General features: G+C 39.1%; 1 protein-coding gene across 14 annotated transcripts in view; it reads left to right on the forward strand.

Moving 5' to 3' along the window:
• Positions 1–21,799, forward strand: part of MAGI2 (membrane associated guanylate kinase, WW and PDZ domain containing 2) — a 1,320,050-nt gene that overhangs the window by 1,139,500 nt on the left and 158,751 nt on the right. For 10 of the 14 annotated variants that reach the window (XM_053218549.1, XM_053218550.1, XM_053218553.1 and 7 more), the window contains 2 exons: positions 6,012–6,053; positions 13,085–13,176. In XM_053218549.1, the coding sequence (XP_053074524.1) occupies positions 6,012–6,053; positions 13,085–13,176 (134 nt within the window). The remainder of the gene's footprint in view (positions 1–6,011; positions 6,054–13,084; positions 13,177–21,799) is intronic. The other 4 variants (XM_053218551.1, XM_053218552.1, XM_053218554.1 and 1 more) reach the window with 1 other exon arrangement.

Below are 21,799 nucleotides of genomic sequence, written 5' to 3' on the forward strand. Positions count from 1 at the left end.
TATGAAAGTAAAGAGATGTTTTGCATTCACATTCAAAACTGGGTTGCAGTAGCCGAAGAAGAAAGGATGTACCTCCGCCCACAAGCCTCTGCTGTCCGGAGCTACAGAATGTTTGTTATATCACGGCTGTCAAGAAGTATTTGGATTCAAGTCACCAGTCCCCTGCAAATGATGGAAATTTATCAAATGATGTAAATGCTGCTGTGCCTCATTTGGCTCATAATTAGATTATGCTGACATTTTAATGTGCACACACAGGACATCTTAATAAAGATGTATCCCTGAAAAAAAAATGTAATGATTTTAAACAAACAAAGACAACCGTTGGGTACTAGAGCCAAATGAAACTGAACATGACAGGTACATGCTTATGAGGGGAGAGCTGGAAATGCCTCCCGTCTTCATGAGATCTTCTTATGAGGCCATGGAACCGAAGAAAGAGAGAAGGAAGATTCTTCCAGCAGGCCAGGCAAGGCTTCCAATTTCAGAGCAACAGGCAGAGTGCCCACAGGTGGCACCTCCAGGTTCATCGTCAACAACATCAATCAACAGCAGCCAAAAAGGGTGTATGGAACACTCCACACGTGTCTAGAACTCTGCTGGGGACCCCATGAGAGAAAGATCGTGAGAAACAAATTCCAATTGTACAAAACTTACACTGAAATTGAGGACACAAAAACGTAGGAAAAACAGTTCCTCAATGAGACCGCATGGCACAGCCCAGCAAATAATATCAGCATTTTATCATGGGAAATTGTGCAGTACATATAGACAACAGTTTAAGTGTAATTAGACAATTAGACCTACAGTTTCTCACTCCATGGGCAAAATTGATGCTTAATCAGGAGAATGTCATGTGTTAAATATCTTCTAATTACCAAAAATCCCATTCACCCTTATTGGAAAATTCTGTGCAGAAAGAAATTTTTTTTCTAACTTAATTCCATGCAAGCTTTCATATATATATATATGAAACATGCCGCCCAAAAATCCCAAAAGAGGTTTTGACCAATGGGCTTTTTGGGGTTTTCATATTAAGTATTTAAGCATTGACCCTCTGTCATTACCAGCAACTGCCAGAAAAAAACCAAAAGTCTCCCCATCCCCAACTCTACTCAACAGTTTTCAATAATGTTCATGTTTCTCATTGTACAATAGCCTCTGTCCCCATTACTTGCATTTTTAGGTTTATTTATTTATTTTGGGGGGAGGGGGAGAGAGAGAGAGAAAGAGAGAATCCCAAGCAGGCTCCACACTGTCAGCACAGAGCCACATTCAGGGCTCAAACCGACCAGTTACCACAAGATTATGACCTGAGCCGAAGTCAGACACTTAACAGCCTGAGCCACCCAGGTGCCCCTACTTGCATTTTTTTTTTATTGAAAGCACCATTTCATAGTGGGATAAACCAGGCTATCTCTTACTTTTTCCTTCTCTGTCCTTTTTCTCATGACACTCATGAAAGAAGGGATTCTTTGCAATCAAGAGGAAGGGCTTACATTTTCTCATTTTGTCTGCTAATCTTAAAAAAAAAACTATTGTTTACCATTTCTAACCTTGAAAAGCAACTACTTCTAAAGGCGCTCACTGCTTTTCCCTCCTCCCATCTTCTGCCATTCTTTCTTGATATGTGATGGTGTCACGTATTTCCGACATGGTAAGAAACAATTTTTTAACAGCCTACATCCCCATGAGACTACGTAGGGTGACTGCACATACCTGTTTGTTTGAGACAGTCCTGCCCTGTGTCATCCTGGCATAATTATTAATAGCTTCTTTTTCACTCTCCAGTTTGACCTCCTTTGAGTGATGAATTATATGGTTTTCCTTTACTACATAATCTATTAAAGAAATAGTCATCATTACTGTCTAAGAAAAGTATATATCTAAACGTACAGACCATGAATAAAAATTTTAATACCCAGTCAGGTAAATAATTTCTTTCAAGTTAATTTATTTGGCTGACTGAATTTTTGCCCATACATGTTTTATTCCTCATTTGAGGTAAAGACGTATGTGGTAGCTTATCTAGCCAGACTCCCAGCAAACTCCCTCCCTACTCAGAAAATTACACTTATATATAAATCTAAAGCATGATAAACTTAGTACTAAGAAGAGGTAGCAAGGCTTCACTCATGTAAGTATTCTGCCATGGAGTTCTAGTTTTCATCACAGGTAGTAAATCAGATGCAACATCGCCATCATCACAGGACCAAAAGGGAGAGAATTTTGTCTGTCTTCCAGCTCCTAGGAGAGATCATGGTTACATAACTGCAGAACAACGGCTGTCATGACTCCTCCTTTTGATGCCAAGCAGGGCAATACAAAGTGCTTCCCAAGAAATGGGGTATGGCTTCCTTTGGAATCTTATAAAGTTCTGGTCATCCTCAAGAACTTGCTGATTTAGGAATGAGGGCTCTGTCTTGTTGCTTCACTTTGATTTAAGCCAGACTTATTGCAAAGGTTTGTCTCATCATCCTTGGTTCACAGGGCCATTTCTTTCTTAAAGGAGAATTTTTTTTTAAGTTTATTTATTTTGAGAGAGAAAGAGAGAGCAAGTGAGGTAGGGGCAGAGAGAGATTGGGAGAGAGAGAATCCCAAGCAGGCTTCTCATCGTCAGCACAGAGTTCAGTGCGGAGCTCACACTCATGAACCATGAGATCATGACCTGAGCCGAAATCAAGAGTTGGATGCTTAACCACAGACTAGCCACCCAGTTGCCCCTCATGGGGCCATTTCTTAAGCAGACACCCTACTGCAGCCTCAGAAGCCAGAGCAAGAACCAGATGAAGACAGGAAGAGACAGAGAAGAAAAATCCCTGTTCTTTGAAACTCTTTCCTCGTGATTCTGTCCTTTGGTGTGAACCCAAGTTGAATTATGATGGAAGTTATCCAAACTTTTTTCTCTTCACATTGAACCTTGTTTATTATAAATAAACAATTTATGAGGTACAATGTCTGGCTTCTTTGCAGTAAGACATCACTCAAATGTAGGATCATAAAAGTGTCAGGGATCCGTATGTTGTAATGTGCCTTATGGTGGAACCTCTTTAGAACACAAATTCCTCTGAAATTTCTTCAAAAAACTCACACGATCAGTTTTTCTTTCCGGAAATTAGGAAGAACTAACTCACAATAAGCAGTGAGTATCGCAGCGAGGGTAGCAATCAGAAGGAACCACAAGAGTTAGAGCATAATGGAAGAACAAACTGGTTTTTAGCACTATACTTGAGAGGAAATTATACTTTGTAGCCAGTCAAAAACGGACGGCTGTATTTTTCACATCCATGGCTTTTATCCTACCATTTTGTTGTTCATTGTTCATTGTGGAATTCTTTCATTGTTCAGCATTATAATGCACGTATAACTTATGGCTAATCACAAATGAGTGGTTGTATTTCTAAAGTAATGGTTTTTCTGCTGCTTTCTCCATGTTATTAGTCAGCAAGGGCTGTAGTTGGCACTGTCTCCCATCCTAACATGAGAGCCACTTGGAAAGATGGGGTAGTGTAAAAATATTATCCACTCAGTGCACCGCATGGGTTGAGACTCTAAATGGAAACATGGTGGAAGCCACATCACACAAGGTAGATACACAATATCCAGAGCTCCAAAGTCTGTGCAAGTGCTCCCACTTCAGTCTTCTGGCCTCCAGTCCCCCTTGCCAATGTGATTACACACCTGATACAGTCAAGCTGGAAATGTCAATAGGTTTAGGAAAGGTTCTGATACATCATGGATGCCATAGCTGCTGGCAGCTGTTAAGTCATCCTGAAGGGCCACCTTGCCTTCCTAGAGAACACCCCCACATCTGAACACTGCTAGACCAAGCCCTGGCCTCATTTGCTTGGCCATTGCTGTTGTCCAATGGCCTTAATGTTCTTAACAAATGTTCTCTGGTGCACTATCTTATTTTAGTGAAATATTAAAATAAGATGATATGTAAATGTTAAGACACTTTTTATCAATGACTTTAGCATTAGAATCATAAAAGACTAGAAAAAAATTAATAACATTATCATTTAAAATGTACTCGACTGTACTCTGAAGGTTAATTTCCTGCACCTTTCTCCCATGGGAAAACCATTATTGCTGTCCTTAGTATAATTTATGGTATGGCTTAATCTGTGAAAAAAAATTGCCTTTCAGCTGCAGTTCTAGTATATCACATTATGTGTCACTTTGCAGTTATAATATATTGATAAAGGAGATTAGTAATTCCAGTTAAGCTGTGTTTGCCATTTTTAATGTGTGCTTTTTAATTTGGAAATCTAATTTAGGTATATTTAGGTAGCTTTGTAAACAATTATGGGAACATTTATATTTCTAACAGGTCCCTTTTAATAAAGAAAGTTACCATGACATGAGCCAAGTAATAAAGAAAGGGAAATAAAAGTTAGGTTAGGGACACGTTTTTCCCATGTATTTTAGAAAGTAGATCCAGTCTGATAGATAATAAATTTATTTCATTCATCAGTTTAAAACTTAATGTTCCTAGAATTAGGCAGAGGATAAAAGTGGAGGAGGGGAGGGGAGAAGTAAACTCTAAAATCAGTCCTTGACTGAAAGTTATTTAGTATGTCAAAGCATTTTGCTGGTAGCACAAGTGAACAATGCAATCCACACAACTTTCATGAATAAATATGAGACCATCAGGGCTGCTGTAAACTCAATGTAATCGCTGAATGGCAAGTAGGTCCTAGTGAGATTATGATAATATAAAATGCCAATTTTACAACTAATGGAAGCTCTTGGAAGGTAGCAGCCTTCTATCCCTGATACAGCTCTGTCTTTCTAATGAAAGGACAGTTCTCAATTTATAATGCTAAGCAGTCCCATTACACATGGAGGATTTTTAAGAAATAACGATTCTTCTGGAAAACTAATTTACCTTTACTAGAAGACACAGGTTACATGGCAGGGATGGTCATTCTGCCTGGAATGAGTACGATTAGCTGTGCAGGGTGCAGTGGGGAACACCTGTCAAACCCAGAAGGTAGTGACACTAGGCCTTGTCATTGCCCTCAACAGGCTTCTAGTTCATTTTTATTGTTGAAGAGTGTAGAATGCTGTCTTTGAAACAAAGCTCAATAAGAAAGCAATCAGAATTTGGTCTATTTTAATTTTTATTAATGTAATAATAAAATACACATTTTTATAGTGCCCCATTTTTAATTATGTGTATAGTATTTTACGTTCATGTCCACAAATTTTATGTCATATGTAGCAGAGATAACATCATAATTCTCATGAAGGATTTATATTGCTAACATAAACCAGTTTAACTCAACTGCTTATACATAACTTCAGCTATCCAAATAATTGTAAGTATCAAAATATTTGGACTGATGGACGTAAGTCAACACACTCATTGATAGAATTTTTCACTTTTCATTTCAGTAATTTGATGACACAATATCTTAACCTGATTTTAAAAGACTTCTTCAGTTTGTGTATAGTTCAGGTTCTGGATTGACTTTACTTTTTTTTAAGTTTTTTAATTTATTTTTGAGAGGGAGAGCATGAGCAGGGGAGAGGCAGAGAGAAAGGGAGGGAGAGAATCCCAAACAGGCTCCATACTGTCAGCGCAGAGCCCAACACAGGGCTCGATCTCACCAACCATGAGATCATGACCTGAACCGAAATCAAGGTCAGATGCTTAATCCACTGAGTCACCCAGGTGCCCTGACTCTACTTTCCTATAAGCATTCTTATAATGAGAATCAAAGCTTAGTTTTTGAAAATGAGGATTTTTTTTCATTCTGATCTAAAAGAATTCAAATTTTTCTATTTTGCATGCACATAAAAGAAATACATTTATAGATATATTCATATACATAAAACAGGGTATGTCCTGTCCACTAACTTCCATGGATCTTAGAGAAACAAAATCATTAAATTTGAGCACAAGGTTGGGGGTGAGTTATAACAGCAACAACAAAAAAAAGTAAAGATGAATTTTAAATTGCCATAAATGAATTTCGATTTTAATTCCCCATTTTCCCATCCAGAACAAGTGCCACCAAGGACCAGTTTCCGAATGGATTCCTCTGGCAAGTATTCTTCAGTACTCACAGTCCTGTGAGTGAAACGTCTTCCATTCTGTGTAACAAACCATTCTTCTGAGTAGTATCAGTTTATTAGTATATAATCACTGTGCTAATTTTAGTCACCCACATACACAAGTATTGAAGGTAGAGGACAAGTCCCATCAAGGTGGGTCTCACTGGCTGCCAAGGAAACAAACAAAAAGACAAAGGAAAAGAGTCATATCTGTTCATTACTTTCATAAAATGCTTTAATAAAAGACTAGACTAAAAACCAGGTGCCAACAAAAGCCACTAGACTGACTAGATCATGCTGATACAGTAGCTTCTGGCCACAGGAAGCTTCTGGCACTTGAAATGTGGCTACTCTGAATTTGGATGTATGTAAAAATCCATACTGGATTCCAAAACTTAATATAAAAAGAAAAAATAGAAACATATAATATCTCATTACTTTTTTATATTGATGAGTGCTTAAATGTTTTTGATACACCAGCTTAAAATACGTTATTAAAGTTGATTGTATCTGCTTTTTAAAGCAGATCTTATTTGCTTTTTAAAATGGGCTACTGGGAAAGTTTAAATTACTTATGTAGCTTGCATTTATTTATATTGGACCATGCTGGACTAGATAAATAGAAATAAGGTAGAGTATCTGAAAAGATTTGCAATTTACATATTTCCAAAGAATTTATTGGAAATTTTGCGAATGTAGATGAAATTATTTTCACATAAACTAAATAGCTATATCAATTTAATTGTTTTAAACCATGCCAATTACAAAATGCTACATTTCAATGGAATTTTAAGTTAGAATAGAATATCATAATTCAAGAGCTTTCAGTAATAATTTACTTAAAAAGAGAGACATTTTTTTCAATCTAATGGTTCTGAAAATACATACCAATTTTGGTTTAGACTAAAATATTTAATGTTGCTATGGAAATGAAGGAGGAAAAGGAAGATTCAGATTTTTTTACTTTTAGGAAGTGCTTTGAACAGCTGCTTAGACCACTGGATTGAAAGCCAGAACACTGAAACAATTGCAGAAAAGAGTGTTTCATAATAATAGTACTATTTCAGGTCTGTGGGCTCACAGCATACATCTCTAGAGTATTTCCATGATGACAGCTCATTATCCATCTCAGCATGTTCTAACACCCCTTGGAGAATATATGTGCTTGAGATCATTTCATTCTGTAAGTTTCCATGTCATTTTTGGGGGGTATGTAGAAAATATGGAAGATGTTGCTTAGCACTTTGTCCTCAAATAATGTATAAAGTATTTGTTTAGCTTGGTCTGAAAATTTTTCTATGATTATTCTCATATATTGACTGTAAAGTCCTTGTAATTTTGAAAGAATATTTTTTGCCCAGAAGGAAAATGAGACCTAGTAATTACAGTTGCAAAATGAAAGTAGGATTTAATTTGAAATTCTAAACCTCTGTTTATTGGCCACAGCAAGTGCATTTCTTGAAAATCTCAACTTCTGAATGTACTTTACTTAAAAACAAAAGAAGAAAGAGAAGAACCACGTAAAAGCATAGATTACCTTGATATATCTGCACAGTATTTCTACATTTCAAAAAATACACGTTAGTTAAAAGAGAAAAGTCATAATACAGTTTGCCACCATGCAGTCCAAATTTTCAGGGAAAGAACCAATCCAAATATTTTGCTAAATGTGCATACAAGGTATCAAAATATTCTGGAAAATCATGACTACATCCAAAATAAATGGATCTCCCATACCACTTCTCACATTTAAAATATGTCCTTTATGAAATTATGTGTCATGATTTTTGACTCAGATATATTTATCTTAATTATAAGGTATTTTTATTAACTTTAGCTGCCCATGATGCTTAGGTACAGAGGCAAAATTGATAGTTGGAAGTCCTAAACAATGTGATTATGAAACTAAGTGCTAACTCCACAGTAGAGTAATGCTGTGGTTTATCGAGTATACTAGATTGGTGAGTATCTTAAAACAATTAAATTCAAGAAACATTTATTTAGCAACTCCTACAGGCTGTGCATAATGAAATACAGTAGATGATAAATGTAATTATGCCATCATCAAAGAAAAATGATCATGAGAAACAATGCACCCATAGTCAGGACTTTTGAATGGACTTCTCTCAAAGCCAAGAGAACCAGGGTGTGGAGTATCACAGAAATCACTTCCAGGAGAACTTTCCCTGTTTAGAAGCAAAAGAAATCAGGGGGCATAAGGGATGCATCAACAGTGTCAAATGAGGCACAGAAATCAGTAGGAATGTGGAAAGAGAAAATGACCATTTGATTTGGTCATTAGGATGTCATCAATGACCTTAGCGAGAGCAGTTTCAGAAATGCCAACACAGCTGGAGCCAGACTAGCAGGAGTAAGTCACAAATGAGAGACTGAAGATGGGGAAGTAAGACCCCACTAGAGACTACTCATCCAAAACAGAAATGGGTGGAACGAGGAGGTGTTTGGTATGGGGAAATCTGAGTTTATTTTACAGCTGAAGGAGAAAACCAAACCGAGTAGGAGTTGACTTCTACTAGAGCTAAAATGTGTCTGGCCACATTTACATTACCAAAGGTATAAAGGAAAACAGTAAAGAGAAGGCATTCTTTTAAAACAAAAATGTATTAGCTACCTATCTGGTAATATTAGATTCAAGCGATAGAAACTACTTAATTTCTATTTAACTCATTCTGTATCTGGAGTGTATTGAGAGTTCAGAAGCCAGGGACATATTTAACAACCATCTTTGATTCCTGATTCCTTCCTCAACCTCTTTCCTAGGTCTCTTTACAAGGAAAAGCCAAACAACTAATGCTCTTTCCAGCAGGAAAAATTGAATGAATTCATTCTCTGTGCCAAACTGATAATAAGCCCATGGTATTTACATTTTAATTAAAACATGAAAGGGGATTCAAGTACCAAAATTTAATTGACATGTTTGCAGCATCCCATGTGCCAAATCAATCCTTAAAAAATGCCATTCTTTGCATTTTTGAAGCTTGAATCCATTCATAAAATTAATCAGTTGTGTTCAGTTACCCATCCTTTTCCCTAAAACTGTGCACAAAGTCATGTCTTTCCAAAGCTAGACCAATGATACATACAGCTATGAAGCTTCTGGAGTCTTAGTGAAAAATAAGAAAAGCAGTTTTTGAAATTCTGCTTTTCCCTATTATGAGGGAGTTTGTCCATATACCTGGATGTGGCCACCATTTGCTACTTTTAGTACTATTAGTTTTTTCAATATTAGTGGGATCCCAGGATAAGTCAGGACTTGTAAATTCCATCTGGGTAGTTTGCCACAGTGGTCAATGGAAAGTTACATCTGGGACAAATGTCTTAAGATGATTTACTTCATAATGCCTGAAGATCCTGGGACCCAGCTTCTAAGGGAAAAGCAACAATGGCCATAAATGGCCATTGAACACACATAGCCAAAGAGTATTCTGCCTCTCCCCAGTGTAAGCAATGCCTGAGAATACCCCTGACAGTTCTGCAAAAGGGGCTGAGGAAGAAGAAGGTAAACAAAGAGCACAAGAATAAAATAAACAAGAAAGCAGAAAGAAAAAAAAAAAAGATGTCAGTGGGGCCATGTTTGAGTGACATCCAAAGTGACCCAGGTCCCACCAGGTGTCTACCAGACTCCTTCATCAAACAACCTTCCAGGTGCATGGTTAGCAAACCAACAGAAGAGAGAGGCGATGATTTTTAAATTCTGTCACAATGAGGTGAAGAGCTGGTCCCTGGATTTCTCTGCTTTAAGTTCTTGCATTAACAGGAGGAAAGATAAATCATGACACAGTAATTTTAAATGTGCCATCTGGCCAGAAGAGCAGCTAAAGGAAAGTATCAGAAACATCATAATCTTATAAGAGAGCTAAAAAAGTAAGGGGAATAAAAGAGTAATGTCTCTCAGCTTTGTGTATATAATTTCAGTTATTCTTTAAAACCAGACTTAAAAGGATGGGGAAGGCAGGGGAAGAAGCCAAAGAAAAATTACCTTTCTAAAAGCTCTTATTTTCCAAAAAAAAAAAAAAAAGTACTACTGCCTTAAGGCACAATCTATCATTTAAACTTTTTTTCCACTTGACTCTTTCTCTAAAGTTTCTATGTCCTGCAGCCTCTCAGTCTATGTTCAAAATTAACAAAGAAATTTTTAAAAATCATGTCTGCTGGCATACGTCTCTAATGGGTCTCTCTGCCTGTGTCTACATGTTCATGTACCATGAAGCTAGCCATCTCTGTCTGGAAGAATGGAAGGTGCAGATGATACAGTTGGCACATAGCACCCCACATTTGAAATCAGAGCAGTCAGAGCAATAGTCAGGAGATCGTAATGTCACCAAACTGCACACAGAGAATAGGGGGAGGAGGATAAATGCCGGTCTCTCATCTGTTCTTCAAAGTTAAATAAAATTAACCAGCTAAAATCTATATTTTTTTCTACTCAAAATAAGAGCCCTGAGTCATTCATTAAAGAAAAGCTTTCTGATTCCTCCAGGACTTACAGCATCCTCTGACACAAGACAACCCCCTTGTCCCCTGGCATGTCTCAAAATTCTGTTCCTGGGATTGCCATAATTTCGGCACTTTGGGCGGGGGGGGGGGGGGGGGGAATATTATTTAGCAAATAAAATGGATTGCATAGTAAACTGCTTTTAGAGTTCCTCGTGCAATATGGATTGATGCTGAAGTCATTGGAAGAACAATTTCCCACTTACCTTACTCACCAATGATGCAAAAATGAAAATATTTATAAGAGTAGGTGGAACGTTCTGATTATATAGTGTGTGTGTTCTCTTTGTATTTTTTATGGTCTCTATTTATCTTTCATATGATCTAGAGTCCTGTAAGTGAAAAGTTACCTAGAGAAGAGATTACTGTGAACAATCGCATCATAAACAACTAAAGATTTCTAAAATCTTGGGCACTATCTGTCATCTTCCCATCTCCCCTTGCCTTTATCCTCCCTTGGGAGGAATACCCATGCTTGCTATGATTTTAGAGGGCTATTCCACCTGCCTGGAGTCCCAAAGCCCCAAAGGAGCACACACTCCCAATATGAGATTTCATACATGATGTTGCAGACCCCAGGAATAAACTAAGTTCAAAAGCCAATTGTGACTTGTAGAGTATAGGGCAAAGTTTTCATCTTCCTTTTGCCACCCAGCTGAATTCTTCTAAGTTCTCATCTTTCAAATATGAATGATAATACAATTTATAAAAGATGACTAATGGATGTGGAGGTCCAATTGGTTCATCTTTTTTGAGTTTTATATTAGTCATTGAATGGAAAGGACTTTGGTTATATGTGCATCTGCTCATGAGAGGGAATGAATGGTCATGGATTCTTGCACAGTATATACATATATACAAATGTATTTTGGGCTTGACTCAGTTTTGTTTTGTTTTTTGAGAACACTAGCACAATCAGCTTATGCTTACATTTCAGAAATGAATGAATTTCCTTTTGTATATAACTGGGAATGCATAGCCCATACTGGAGGACACCAGGGCAAGCCCAATATCATTGTGCCTTGTTTACTGGATCACTGCAGCAGCCCCACTTACTATAGAGCCTAGGAAAGATTTGCCTGGCCATCATTCACTGAGTCTCTCTCTCTCAACTCTATTACTATATATCCAAGTAGGTCAGACACAGCTTCCTGTGCCACGAGGATCCTTCTCTGAAATCCCATCCCACTTTTCAAAACCATCCTGTGTAAGCAATTTAACTTAATACTTGATTCTGTAAGTTATAATACTTCCTTTAAACCATTAAGGCCTAGGATCACTAAATACTACTTTTTTTTAATTTTTTTAAATTTTATTTATTTATTTTGAGAGAGAGAGAGCATGCAAGCAAGAGTGGGGGGAGGGACAGAGAGCAAGGGAGAGAGAGAATCCAGCAGGCTCCGTGCTGTCAGCACAGAGCCCAGTGTGGGGCTCAGTCCCACAAACTGTGAGATCATGACCTGGGCCAAAATCAAGAGTCGGCTGCTTAACCAACTGAGCCACACAGGCGCCCCAGGATCACTGAATACTTCTTAAGCAAAGAATGGCATTAATAAGTATTTCCCAAAGTTGCTAATCATTCATTGGCATCCTAACAATGGCCACAAAAGTATGTGCAACTCAGTCATGATGGAGACTTTACCCCCTTGAGAAGGATTCAAAGGCCCAAGGGTAAAGGGTAAGCATAAATCACATCCTTCTTAAAAAATCAGAAGAGTTCTTATTGTTTTACTTTACATTTACTCTAAACTTGAAAAAATTGACATCCAGAGTGTCCCAGCTTATTTTTAAGTGCATTTCTGTTCTTTCAACTAACTGCAGAGAAGTATCTCTCTTCCAGTTTATTGTGGATATATTAGTGTAGTAGTAATAGTGAAGTCAGTAGTGAATCTCCTCGTGGCTTCCACATCTTAAAATGTTTGGGGAGATATGAGTTCACTCAAATGCCCAATACAGAAAAGTTTAAATTCTATCTTTTCTAATTTTTACCATTTAAAAAAAGACAAATAGGCATATGTTTGTATCTCCCCATCCCCGACACACACTAAATTGGATGCATCAAGACATGAGCAGATATTAGTAGATCACTAGGCAAGACTGTACCAGGTAGCTCCAGGATATTATCTTCTGCTCTCTCGGATTTCTGAAACGATCATTCTAGTCAGAGTCAACATCCTCAGAGTGACAGCCAATCTTCCTGAGAGCAATCTGAATGCTCTCAGGAAAATAAGGAATTATAAGACGATCATTTTTTTTTCAGTCAGGAAATTTGTATGTTCTTTCTGCCTATGGTAATACTCTTGTTTGGTCACTGTTAATCCAGAGACTACCTAATTTGGGAACATTTTGTCACCATATTTCTTTTTATCCTCAATGCTCTCCACCAACTCTAACAGCACTCTCATTAATCACATCCACGAAATTAATTTATCATCAGTGTGTTCAGTTTCTCAGGGAGTGGGGAGGGGACAGGATTCATCACTCAATGGGATCTCCTTTATGCCAGGTCCAGATTATAAGGAACTGGATGTTCACCTTCGCAGGATGGAGTCTGGATTTGGCTTCAGAATCCTCGGGGGGGATGAGCCTGGGCAGCCGGTAAGTTGAAACTTCTTTATTTCCACACTGTGGGCTATATATTTTATGTGTTTGTGCATCAGGGGAAATACCACCCACTATGACATCTAAAAGAAAATCTTCGAGGACTCAAGAAGAGTTTGAGGTTTGGTGTGTTTTTTTCTTGCTGTTTAAGTTCTCAAAACATGTCAGTGTTTTCATGCCAATAAATCCTCATAAGTTAATGTACATACATTAAGAGGGGACATTACTCTCCTTAGAAGGGATTGAATTTCTCTTGAATATTTCAATTATTTAATTGTATTGGACCCCTGGTCACTCTGGACAGCACCCCATAGGTAAGCCATAGTATGACAGAAGGTACATGTTAAGAGGTGCCTTGGACCAGCAGAATTATGTATGTTTGCAATCCGGACTGCACAGGAGAGAAAACACAGGGATATACAGAAGCAAAACCAGGATCAATGCTGCAAAATCTCAGGCAGATTCAAACTAAGGGATTCCTGTGAGATGTTCACAAAGTGAACTTCAATTGGCACAACATTGGGAATTTGGGGAGGGCTCTGGAGAAATTACACACACACACACACACACACACACACAGTCATTATACACCAGAGTAAAAGCATAAAATAATATACAGAAAACATTGCAAAGCTAGATTAATGAGCATGTATCAAAATATCAGCCATAAAATACTCATTGTAAAAGATGTGTCTTAAATGACTCAATATGACTAAGTCAGATTCATGAGAGGTTTGAATAAATAACACCCCATTCCAGCTCAAGTGCCTTAACCCGATCCCAGCTCATGAAAGGGAGTTAAGCTGTAAGCCTCAGTTTCCTCATCTGTAAAATGAGGATTATAGTGCTCTCTCAATAGAGAGAAAGCTTTATGAGAAAAGATGTGAAAGTGAATTTACCAATGAGGGTTATCTTGACTTCCCTACTAGTGTTTTGAAGGAAGAGAGTGCCATGGTAAAATACAGGGCTCAAATAATTTTGGACTTTTATTTATCCAGAGATTAAATTAAGTATCTCATATCATGGGTAGAAAGAACAAATCTCACTTACATTCCGCTCCCTTTCACAGACTTGTTCTCCTTCTATTTGCCACGTGGTTCTCAGTTTCTGAGGGATCCTCAGTCATCTGGTCAGGAGACATCCTCACTCTTCTCTATAATTCATCTTGCTTTATATAGACAGAACCAACAATAGTATCCAGTTCCTTCACATATGTAAATATTTAGCCTCCTCGCTTCCACAGGGTATTTGTCTGACTTAGCTTCCTTCAGGATTATTTTCTAACCTGCTCATATGTCTCCCTATTTAGTTTGATCAACAGGATTTAAAATTCCTCCTAAGCAGGGACTTCGTCTTCCCCTTTTTATTCTCCATTAGTGCCCTATAGATGAATGGTGTGCCATTAGCCAAACTGGAGGTCAAGGTCACAGTCCTCAAGAAAGCCAAATCTGCCCCATATGCCTGACAACTGCAATAACTAAAAAGTCTGAGGGAAGAATGTCCCTCACTTCAGACACTAGCTGCAAATTTAAGGGTCCCATGGCCTCCTTCAGATTTGATAATTCACTAGAATAACTCATAGAACTCAGGAAAGTACTATACTTATGATTAGTTTTATAGTGAAAGGGTACATATTAGGACCAACCAGAAAAAAAAGGGGGGGGGGGGGGCACATAAGACAAAGTCTGGAAGGGTTCCACATGCAAAACCTCCATCATCCTCAAGGACAGGTTTTCCTCCCAGCATGGATGCACAGAGGATTGCCAACCAGGGATGCTCACCCAAGTTTTGGTGTCCAGAGTTTTTATTGGAGTAGGAGTGACTGAGTCATTGAGGTGATTGAGCTCAATCTCTAGCCCCTCTCCTTCCCAGAGATCAGGTCGATGTCACAAGATTCAAAGGCCCGGTCCTCTAATTATGTGGCTATTCATTCTGGTATAGTCAGCCCCCACCCTAAGACTGTAGGTGTGGCTGGCTCCATCCTGAATCATCTCCTTTAACATAAAGTAACAGGTACTCACCATGAGTCTCCTCATAGCATAAACTCTCAGGTTCAGTACAAGGGGTTCACCATGAACAACAAAGATACTCCTGTTGCAATAGTCTGAAGGTTACATTTCAGGAAAGGCCAGACCTCTTTCCTGAGGCTCAGACTAAATTCTTTATTGTACACCCATATGTTTAAAAGATACTAAGTTAAGGAAGTAATGGCACTTTAAGTTGATCTTTATAGCATTGTGAGGGATACTGAGACTTTTGTAGAGCATTTAAGGGTAAATCCATTAGAATTCATTATACTTTTTCTAACATAATGCTTCAAACTTACCAACCGAAGGGGTCTCTGCCAGAAAGACGAGGTTCATATTTGTTCCAGAATGCACTGACTAACCTACTTTTTTCCGCTTACCAATCTGGGAATTCCTTGAAGGCAAGGACCATGTTTTGATGTGTCTATGTCTTCCAAGCCTAGCACAGAGCCTGGTATAATAGATATTTGCTAAATGAAACTGAAGAGAGCCCTCTTCACCCAGCCAAATCATCACCTGAACGTCTCAGAAAAAAAAAGTCTGGAATTTATATTTTCTGAGGCCTCTAGATCCTATGGACTCTGTAGAATTAAAACGGCCTAGTCCTGGATATAGAATTAAAACAGCCTAGTCCAGGGATGGTGTCCTGGTAACCCTACAACATGCTTTGTTCAACCCAGTGCTTTAAAATTGTGGAAAAACAGCTAATTTCACATTTTTAAAAATTCAGATTTCCATAATTCCTTGCAAGATAGATATAGCAACATTAGGCTTATCTTTCTCCACAACAACAACTGGCTGGAGCTATGTCGTGGTCCCTTTTAGACTGAACATGGCCACAGCTCCCAAGACCCCCTTTTGCCTGTGTTGCTCATTTAGTCTACTGTCTTTGAGATTCCCAACCCCAGAGGACTGGATTTAAAGCTGAATATTTTGTACCAAAGGAATCTTCAATCAGGGCCAGATCATGGTTTTTATAAGCCCTAAGCACTGAACATGTGATCAGTTTCCTTCCTTTATATATAAATACAAATAAGAGATTAAACTATGAAATGAATGTAAGGGAAATAAAGTTCCAGCTCTTTCCATGATGCTTACTTCAATACAGTCTTTGAAATGTAAAATTCTCACTTTGCTCGAACCCCTCCCCCGCACACACACAGGCTCATGCTTTGTCTGCTTTGCAGGTAAACTAGCACCACACTCAGGAAATATTTTCCTCAACAGTCTCTGCCTCCCCAGGGGGAGAAAGGACTGCATGACAGTTCACAGGGAAGGCCTGGTCTCAGCTGGCTCACGAAGGGAAGAGTCTGGCTGAAATTTGCCTGGCACGGAAGCAATAGAATTGTTGCCCAAATGGAACACATGTTGCTCAAAATGAAACTCAGGTGTGTTAATGCAGCCATGGTCACCACCTGGCCTCAGGACAGCTTTCCACCTAGTCAGTGCACTGGCTCCCAGATTCTCAACCCTTCTGAACATTGGCTTTGACTCCAGAGTCCTCTCTCCCATCCAGTGGGCAGGCATCCAGGATCTGCAATAAGCCTCCTCAGATGACATAGATTGCCTGTTATCCCCATTGGGTTTATTTAGATCTATTCTGGTTTATTCTTTCACTTGAATGATTTAAGACACATGCAGGCTGCGAGTTACAATTTTGACATTTAAGCCACTAAATTAGAAGCCTAAATCTTCCTAAAGCAAGCAAAGCCAGAAAGTAATGCCCTGAAAAACCAGAATGTTGCACCTCAGAAAGATCATGTCAGGAAGAGTGACTCTACTGTAAAGATTTCCCATAAGCCTTTCCTTCCTGCTTTCCTCCATGGTTAAGCCCAGAGATAATATATAAACAAAATGTGCTGGCCTCATTTAATTGCTGATGTGCTACCAAAGAAGAGACTCATGAGGTGACTTGGTCCCCAGCCACAGGAGGTCTCATAAATTACATCAAACAGGTTTCTGCTTCCATATATATGAAATGGTACTGACATCTCAGGGTGCACATTAAACACAACAACATAGCTTTTGGCAAATAATGAACAGCAGGAGTCCAGCTCCAACAAAGCATATGGGCATTTTTTCCTGCAAGAGGAAATACTTTTCACAGTTAAATAACAATAGAAATAGAAAGAAATGAAAAATTGCCAGAAAGGAACAAAAATGAGGTTTCCAGCTGTGAGCTGAAAAGACATGGGAAGGCATCAAGGTGGAAAGACTTAGAAAATGCTGCAATGGAGAAAAACTGTTCGTAGAAAGAAAGAGGTAATGCTAGACATACTCCTTGGTCAGGGAGTCTGTGCAAACTTGTGGAGAAGTTTTGGAAGGCAAGAGCCTGAAATCTTCCGGCCACATTGTCAAGTTGTCCCAGGCTATAATTATTGCAGATCAGACCTACTGGGGCTGGACTTGCATTAGGTAGAGCAGGAAGGAATTAAAGGAATTAAAAGGCCTGCACATATGATTTTGGTTTTGTTTGTTTCTTAGTTATTTGCTTGCATTTTCGTGTGTGTGTGTGTGTGTGTGTGTGTGTTTTCCCCTGGCTCACTGGGATTTCAGCCACTTGAATGTGAACCACTATTATTTCATATCAAATACTCTGTTTTGTTCCATGCCCTCATAGCCTGTAAGATAAAGTAGAGTTATGGAGTTATTATTGTGATTCTTTTGTTCTTTAGAGAAGTCACTTGGAAAGATAAGACCATGGGTCAGTTGTTTATGGGGTCAGGGGGCAGTCTTTTTCGAGCTCTTTGGCCACAAAGCTCTTCCTTCAGGGCCAAAGCACTAGAGACAAGATAAAGAACTCCTCCAAGTGCAATGAGAAAACTGATGAGTGGGTCTACACAGGCTGAAGGATCCAGTGAGGCTCGACAGAGGTGTGCGTGGTGTGAGACCAGTGTTGGTTGGGAAGGCTCAGAGGCCAGTGTAGCCCTTGGAAAGCAAGACTGGAAAGAAAATGTAGCCTGATGGGCCGGTGAGCCCAGACCATGTGCTTGGGGTGAGGGAGTCCCTCAATAGACCTGCAGAGTGATCAGTGTGATGTGTCAAGGAGCTCAGGCCAGGCACTGGCAGGAGAGTCCTTCAGCAGACTTAGAAGTGACCAGTGAGACCATAGATCCCATAGCCATTGGACCAAGTGAGAATACTCAGAATCTCGTTAGTAAGAGTGTGACAGAGCTACAAACTGAAGCTTCCAGCCTCTCTTGGGAGCTTGTTAAACATGTGGAATCTCAGGTTCCACCCCAGGCTGCAGAATCAGACTCTTGCGGGTAGTTCCCAACTCTGTGTTTTAATAAGCTCACCAGGTAATCGGTATGCACCCTAAAATGTTAGAACTACTTGATTAAAGGATCAGATGTCCCAAGGCATGTTCTCGACAGCCTTAGCATACATTAGAATGTCTATACATTGAAAAGCTAGTATGAACTACAGTGCAAGAAGGAATCATAGATCATCTAGTCCCTGCAGTGATGGTGGCAGACAGGAAATAAACTAATAGAATGGCTGGAGCATACAAAACATATTTGAATTAAAAGGAAAAAAAATAAGTTGTGTTGGTTGTTTTCCTGAATAGAGATACATAGAGCTAGCTCTGTATCTGCAGTGAAATATAATGCACAAAGGTGCAAAACGGCCAAAGGCGAAGGAATAACAGCCCCATGAGAGCCGGAAGCAGTGACAGTGTGTGTGGTCAGTCTCTCCCCAGCAAAGGCAGCAGTTACTGATGAATGGAGCGAATGTGACTAATGTATATAGCTAATGGGCATGCGACTCAGTGCCTGCTCCAGCACACCACACTCAGTGCAATTCAAGCTTGTTTAATAGTTTATGTCAACCTCTGTTTGAAACAAGGTAGAGGATGGATTATATAATGTAGTTACGTAATAGTATATATGTATATAATAACAACATAATACTATACAATAAATTATATTGAAGTATTATGTTGAATATACCACTTATTTGGAAATAACCATGTAAGACTTGATAAAATGTCTTTGCTCAAATGTCGACTTCTCAGGGACACCTGCCCTAACCAGCTCTCACACCACCACAGCCACATGACTGACACCCATCTACCATCCCAACCTGCTCTCTTTTTTCCACGGGACGTGCCTGCTAGCATGCAACATAATTTACACACTTACTACACACACTTCTCATTGTCTAACCATAAAAAAAGAAGTTCTATATGGCAGGAATTTGTATTTATTGTTCACTGATGAATTCCCAACACCTAGAAGGGCCCATGGGTTCAATAAATATTTGGTAGATAAATAATTAGTAAGAAGGGTACTCATATCACAGCAATGCAGCTGAAAAGCAGATGTTTTACTGGGATTTTCTTTTTTTTTAATGTTTATGTTTTGAAAGAGAGAGAGCACAAGTGGGGGAGGGGTGGGGATGGAACAGTATCCCCAATGGTCTCTGTGCCGACAGCAGAAAGCCAGATGCAGGGCTCAAATTCGTGAACCATGAGATCATGACTTGAGCCGAAGTCAGACACTTTAATGCTTAACCGACTGAGGCACCCCAGCGCCCCTACTGGGATTGTCCTTTTAATGGATGATACTATACTAGTATCACCTAGTAACACAGAAGATAACTTCAAGAGTATCTTTATATCTTTGCTGTCTGCCTACAGCAAGGAAGGAATGGGAATTTTCCAATGTGACATTTTGGGTTGGTTTTTTTTTTTTCCAAAGTGAAATTTTGTTTTTACTATTTTTGTCGAGGGCCCAATTGCAGCCCTGGATCTCTCAGTTGTAACCTATATTTTGGCTCACTTTCATCAGTTAGAATCAGAACTATAGCTTAAAGTTGATAATTACCAGCCAAGGAGTTCATGAGCCATTTTTTCTCTGTAACTAGCTATAAACTCTCTCACTAAGGCATGTTGGAAATCTAAAGGTTGAAGCATTTTGAGGGACTAACCCAGCTAAATGCAGCTTTTCAAGGGGCTGTGGACAAACATAAACATTCATTTTAACTGGCTTTTGTACAAAGCACTTAGCAAATCTTTGAAGGGCTTCTTAACAGGTTGAGTCTTATGAAGAATAGATTGGAACATCTTTAGAAAGAAACTCCTAAATTCAGGTTGGCATGACAATAAGGGAAATGGAGACTGTCAGAAGCGTGCCCGACTACTGGCCTATAGCAAATGGGTGCAGAGTGTCCTAGGGGAGGAACCACACTATGCAGCCAATCTAAGGCAGGATACGTGTGGTTTTCCTTGTGATAGCACTAATGAGTCACCGATCAGAGCACAAATAATTCCACATGGAAGCAAATCTACCCCCACCCCCTCCCCAGGAATAGGGGAAAAGCAGCTATAGTCATAAAGGACTTTTTATTCCTATGGATAAAATTCAGTGGACGAAGGCTGTGAAGCCCTCAGGGAAAAGAGAATACTCTTCAGACTCTAATTTTCCATATACCTGAGAAGTCCTGGGCATTCAGACCTGGTTGCCATGTTAACAGGCCACACTGAGCAGTGTGACCAAGTAAGAATCTGTCTGCTTTCACACCTGAAGACCTGTAAGCCTGCAGATCACATAACAACAACTCTCCAAATTAGCTGGGATCCACAGATCGGCAATTTGGAAGAAATCATTGTGCCTGAAAGAAATAGTCTATGAGCAAGGGATCATTTTATAAAGACTTAAAATAAAACTTAGACTACAGTCTCTGTAATATTATCAGGCTAAGGGTAACAACTGCCTTCAGAGCTGTATGGCTAAGCCACTTGGAAAAAGAAAAAGGATGTCCATTGTCCATGTATTGGAAAATTTATCTGTAGGTTAAATAGCAAAACTAAAATATTTAGTACTATGCCTTTTCATTGACAGAGAAAATAAAGCCTTGCTGATGGATACTAACCAAAATGTTTCAAATGGGAAGAGGGAAGCCTTATGTTATGCCTTTTATTATGATTACTCGTTCAGGGAATTACAATTCACATGTTTCCCAGATGTGTACCTCCCCATTTCCGGGTATGATAGTCACCTAAACATCAGAAGTATTTCCAGTGACAGGCAGAACCGGGGGTGTTCTTTGTGCAGGGGACAATGCTCTAGGGAAGTATTCAAAGGAATGGAGCAAAAACTGGGAGGAGGTTTGACTGAGACTTTTCTAAAATCAAATGGCCAGAAAAGCCAACTACGAGTTTTGCTTTGTTTTTATTTTATTTTCTCCTTATCTCCAGCCTTTCAAAGCAAAGCAAAAAACAAAAACGTTTTGAACTTGTATCAGTTTCATAATATGCACAAGCAGCTAGTTTCCCTGACATTTTTGGAGCACTCACTATCTGCCTCAAGCAAAGTTAAATGCGTCACGTGCATCATTTCATTCAATTCTCCCAACAACTCTGTAAAGTAGCCCCCATTACTTTACTTCCCCATTTTGCATGTGAAGAAACTGAGGATCACAGAGGTTAAGACTTGCCCAAGGCCACACAAATAAGAAGTGGAACCAAGATTCAATCCCCAACTTGTTTCATGAATGGTAGCCAATAACATCAGGTTATTTGGGGTTAGAATTTTCCTTAAGGGTGATGACTAGTGGGCCAGGAAGCAAATGCAGCAAGTTCAAAATGT

Source organism: Acinonyx jubatus, chromosome A2, assembly GCF_027475565.1.
Source record: "Acinonyx jubatus isolate Ajub_Pintada_27869175 chromosome A2, VMU_Ajub_asm_v1.0, whole genome shotgun sequence".
Lineage (NCBI taxonomy): Eukaryota > Metazoa > Chordata > Mammalia > Carnivora > Felidae > Acinonyx > Acinonyx jubatus.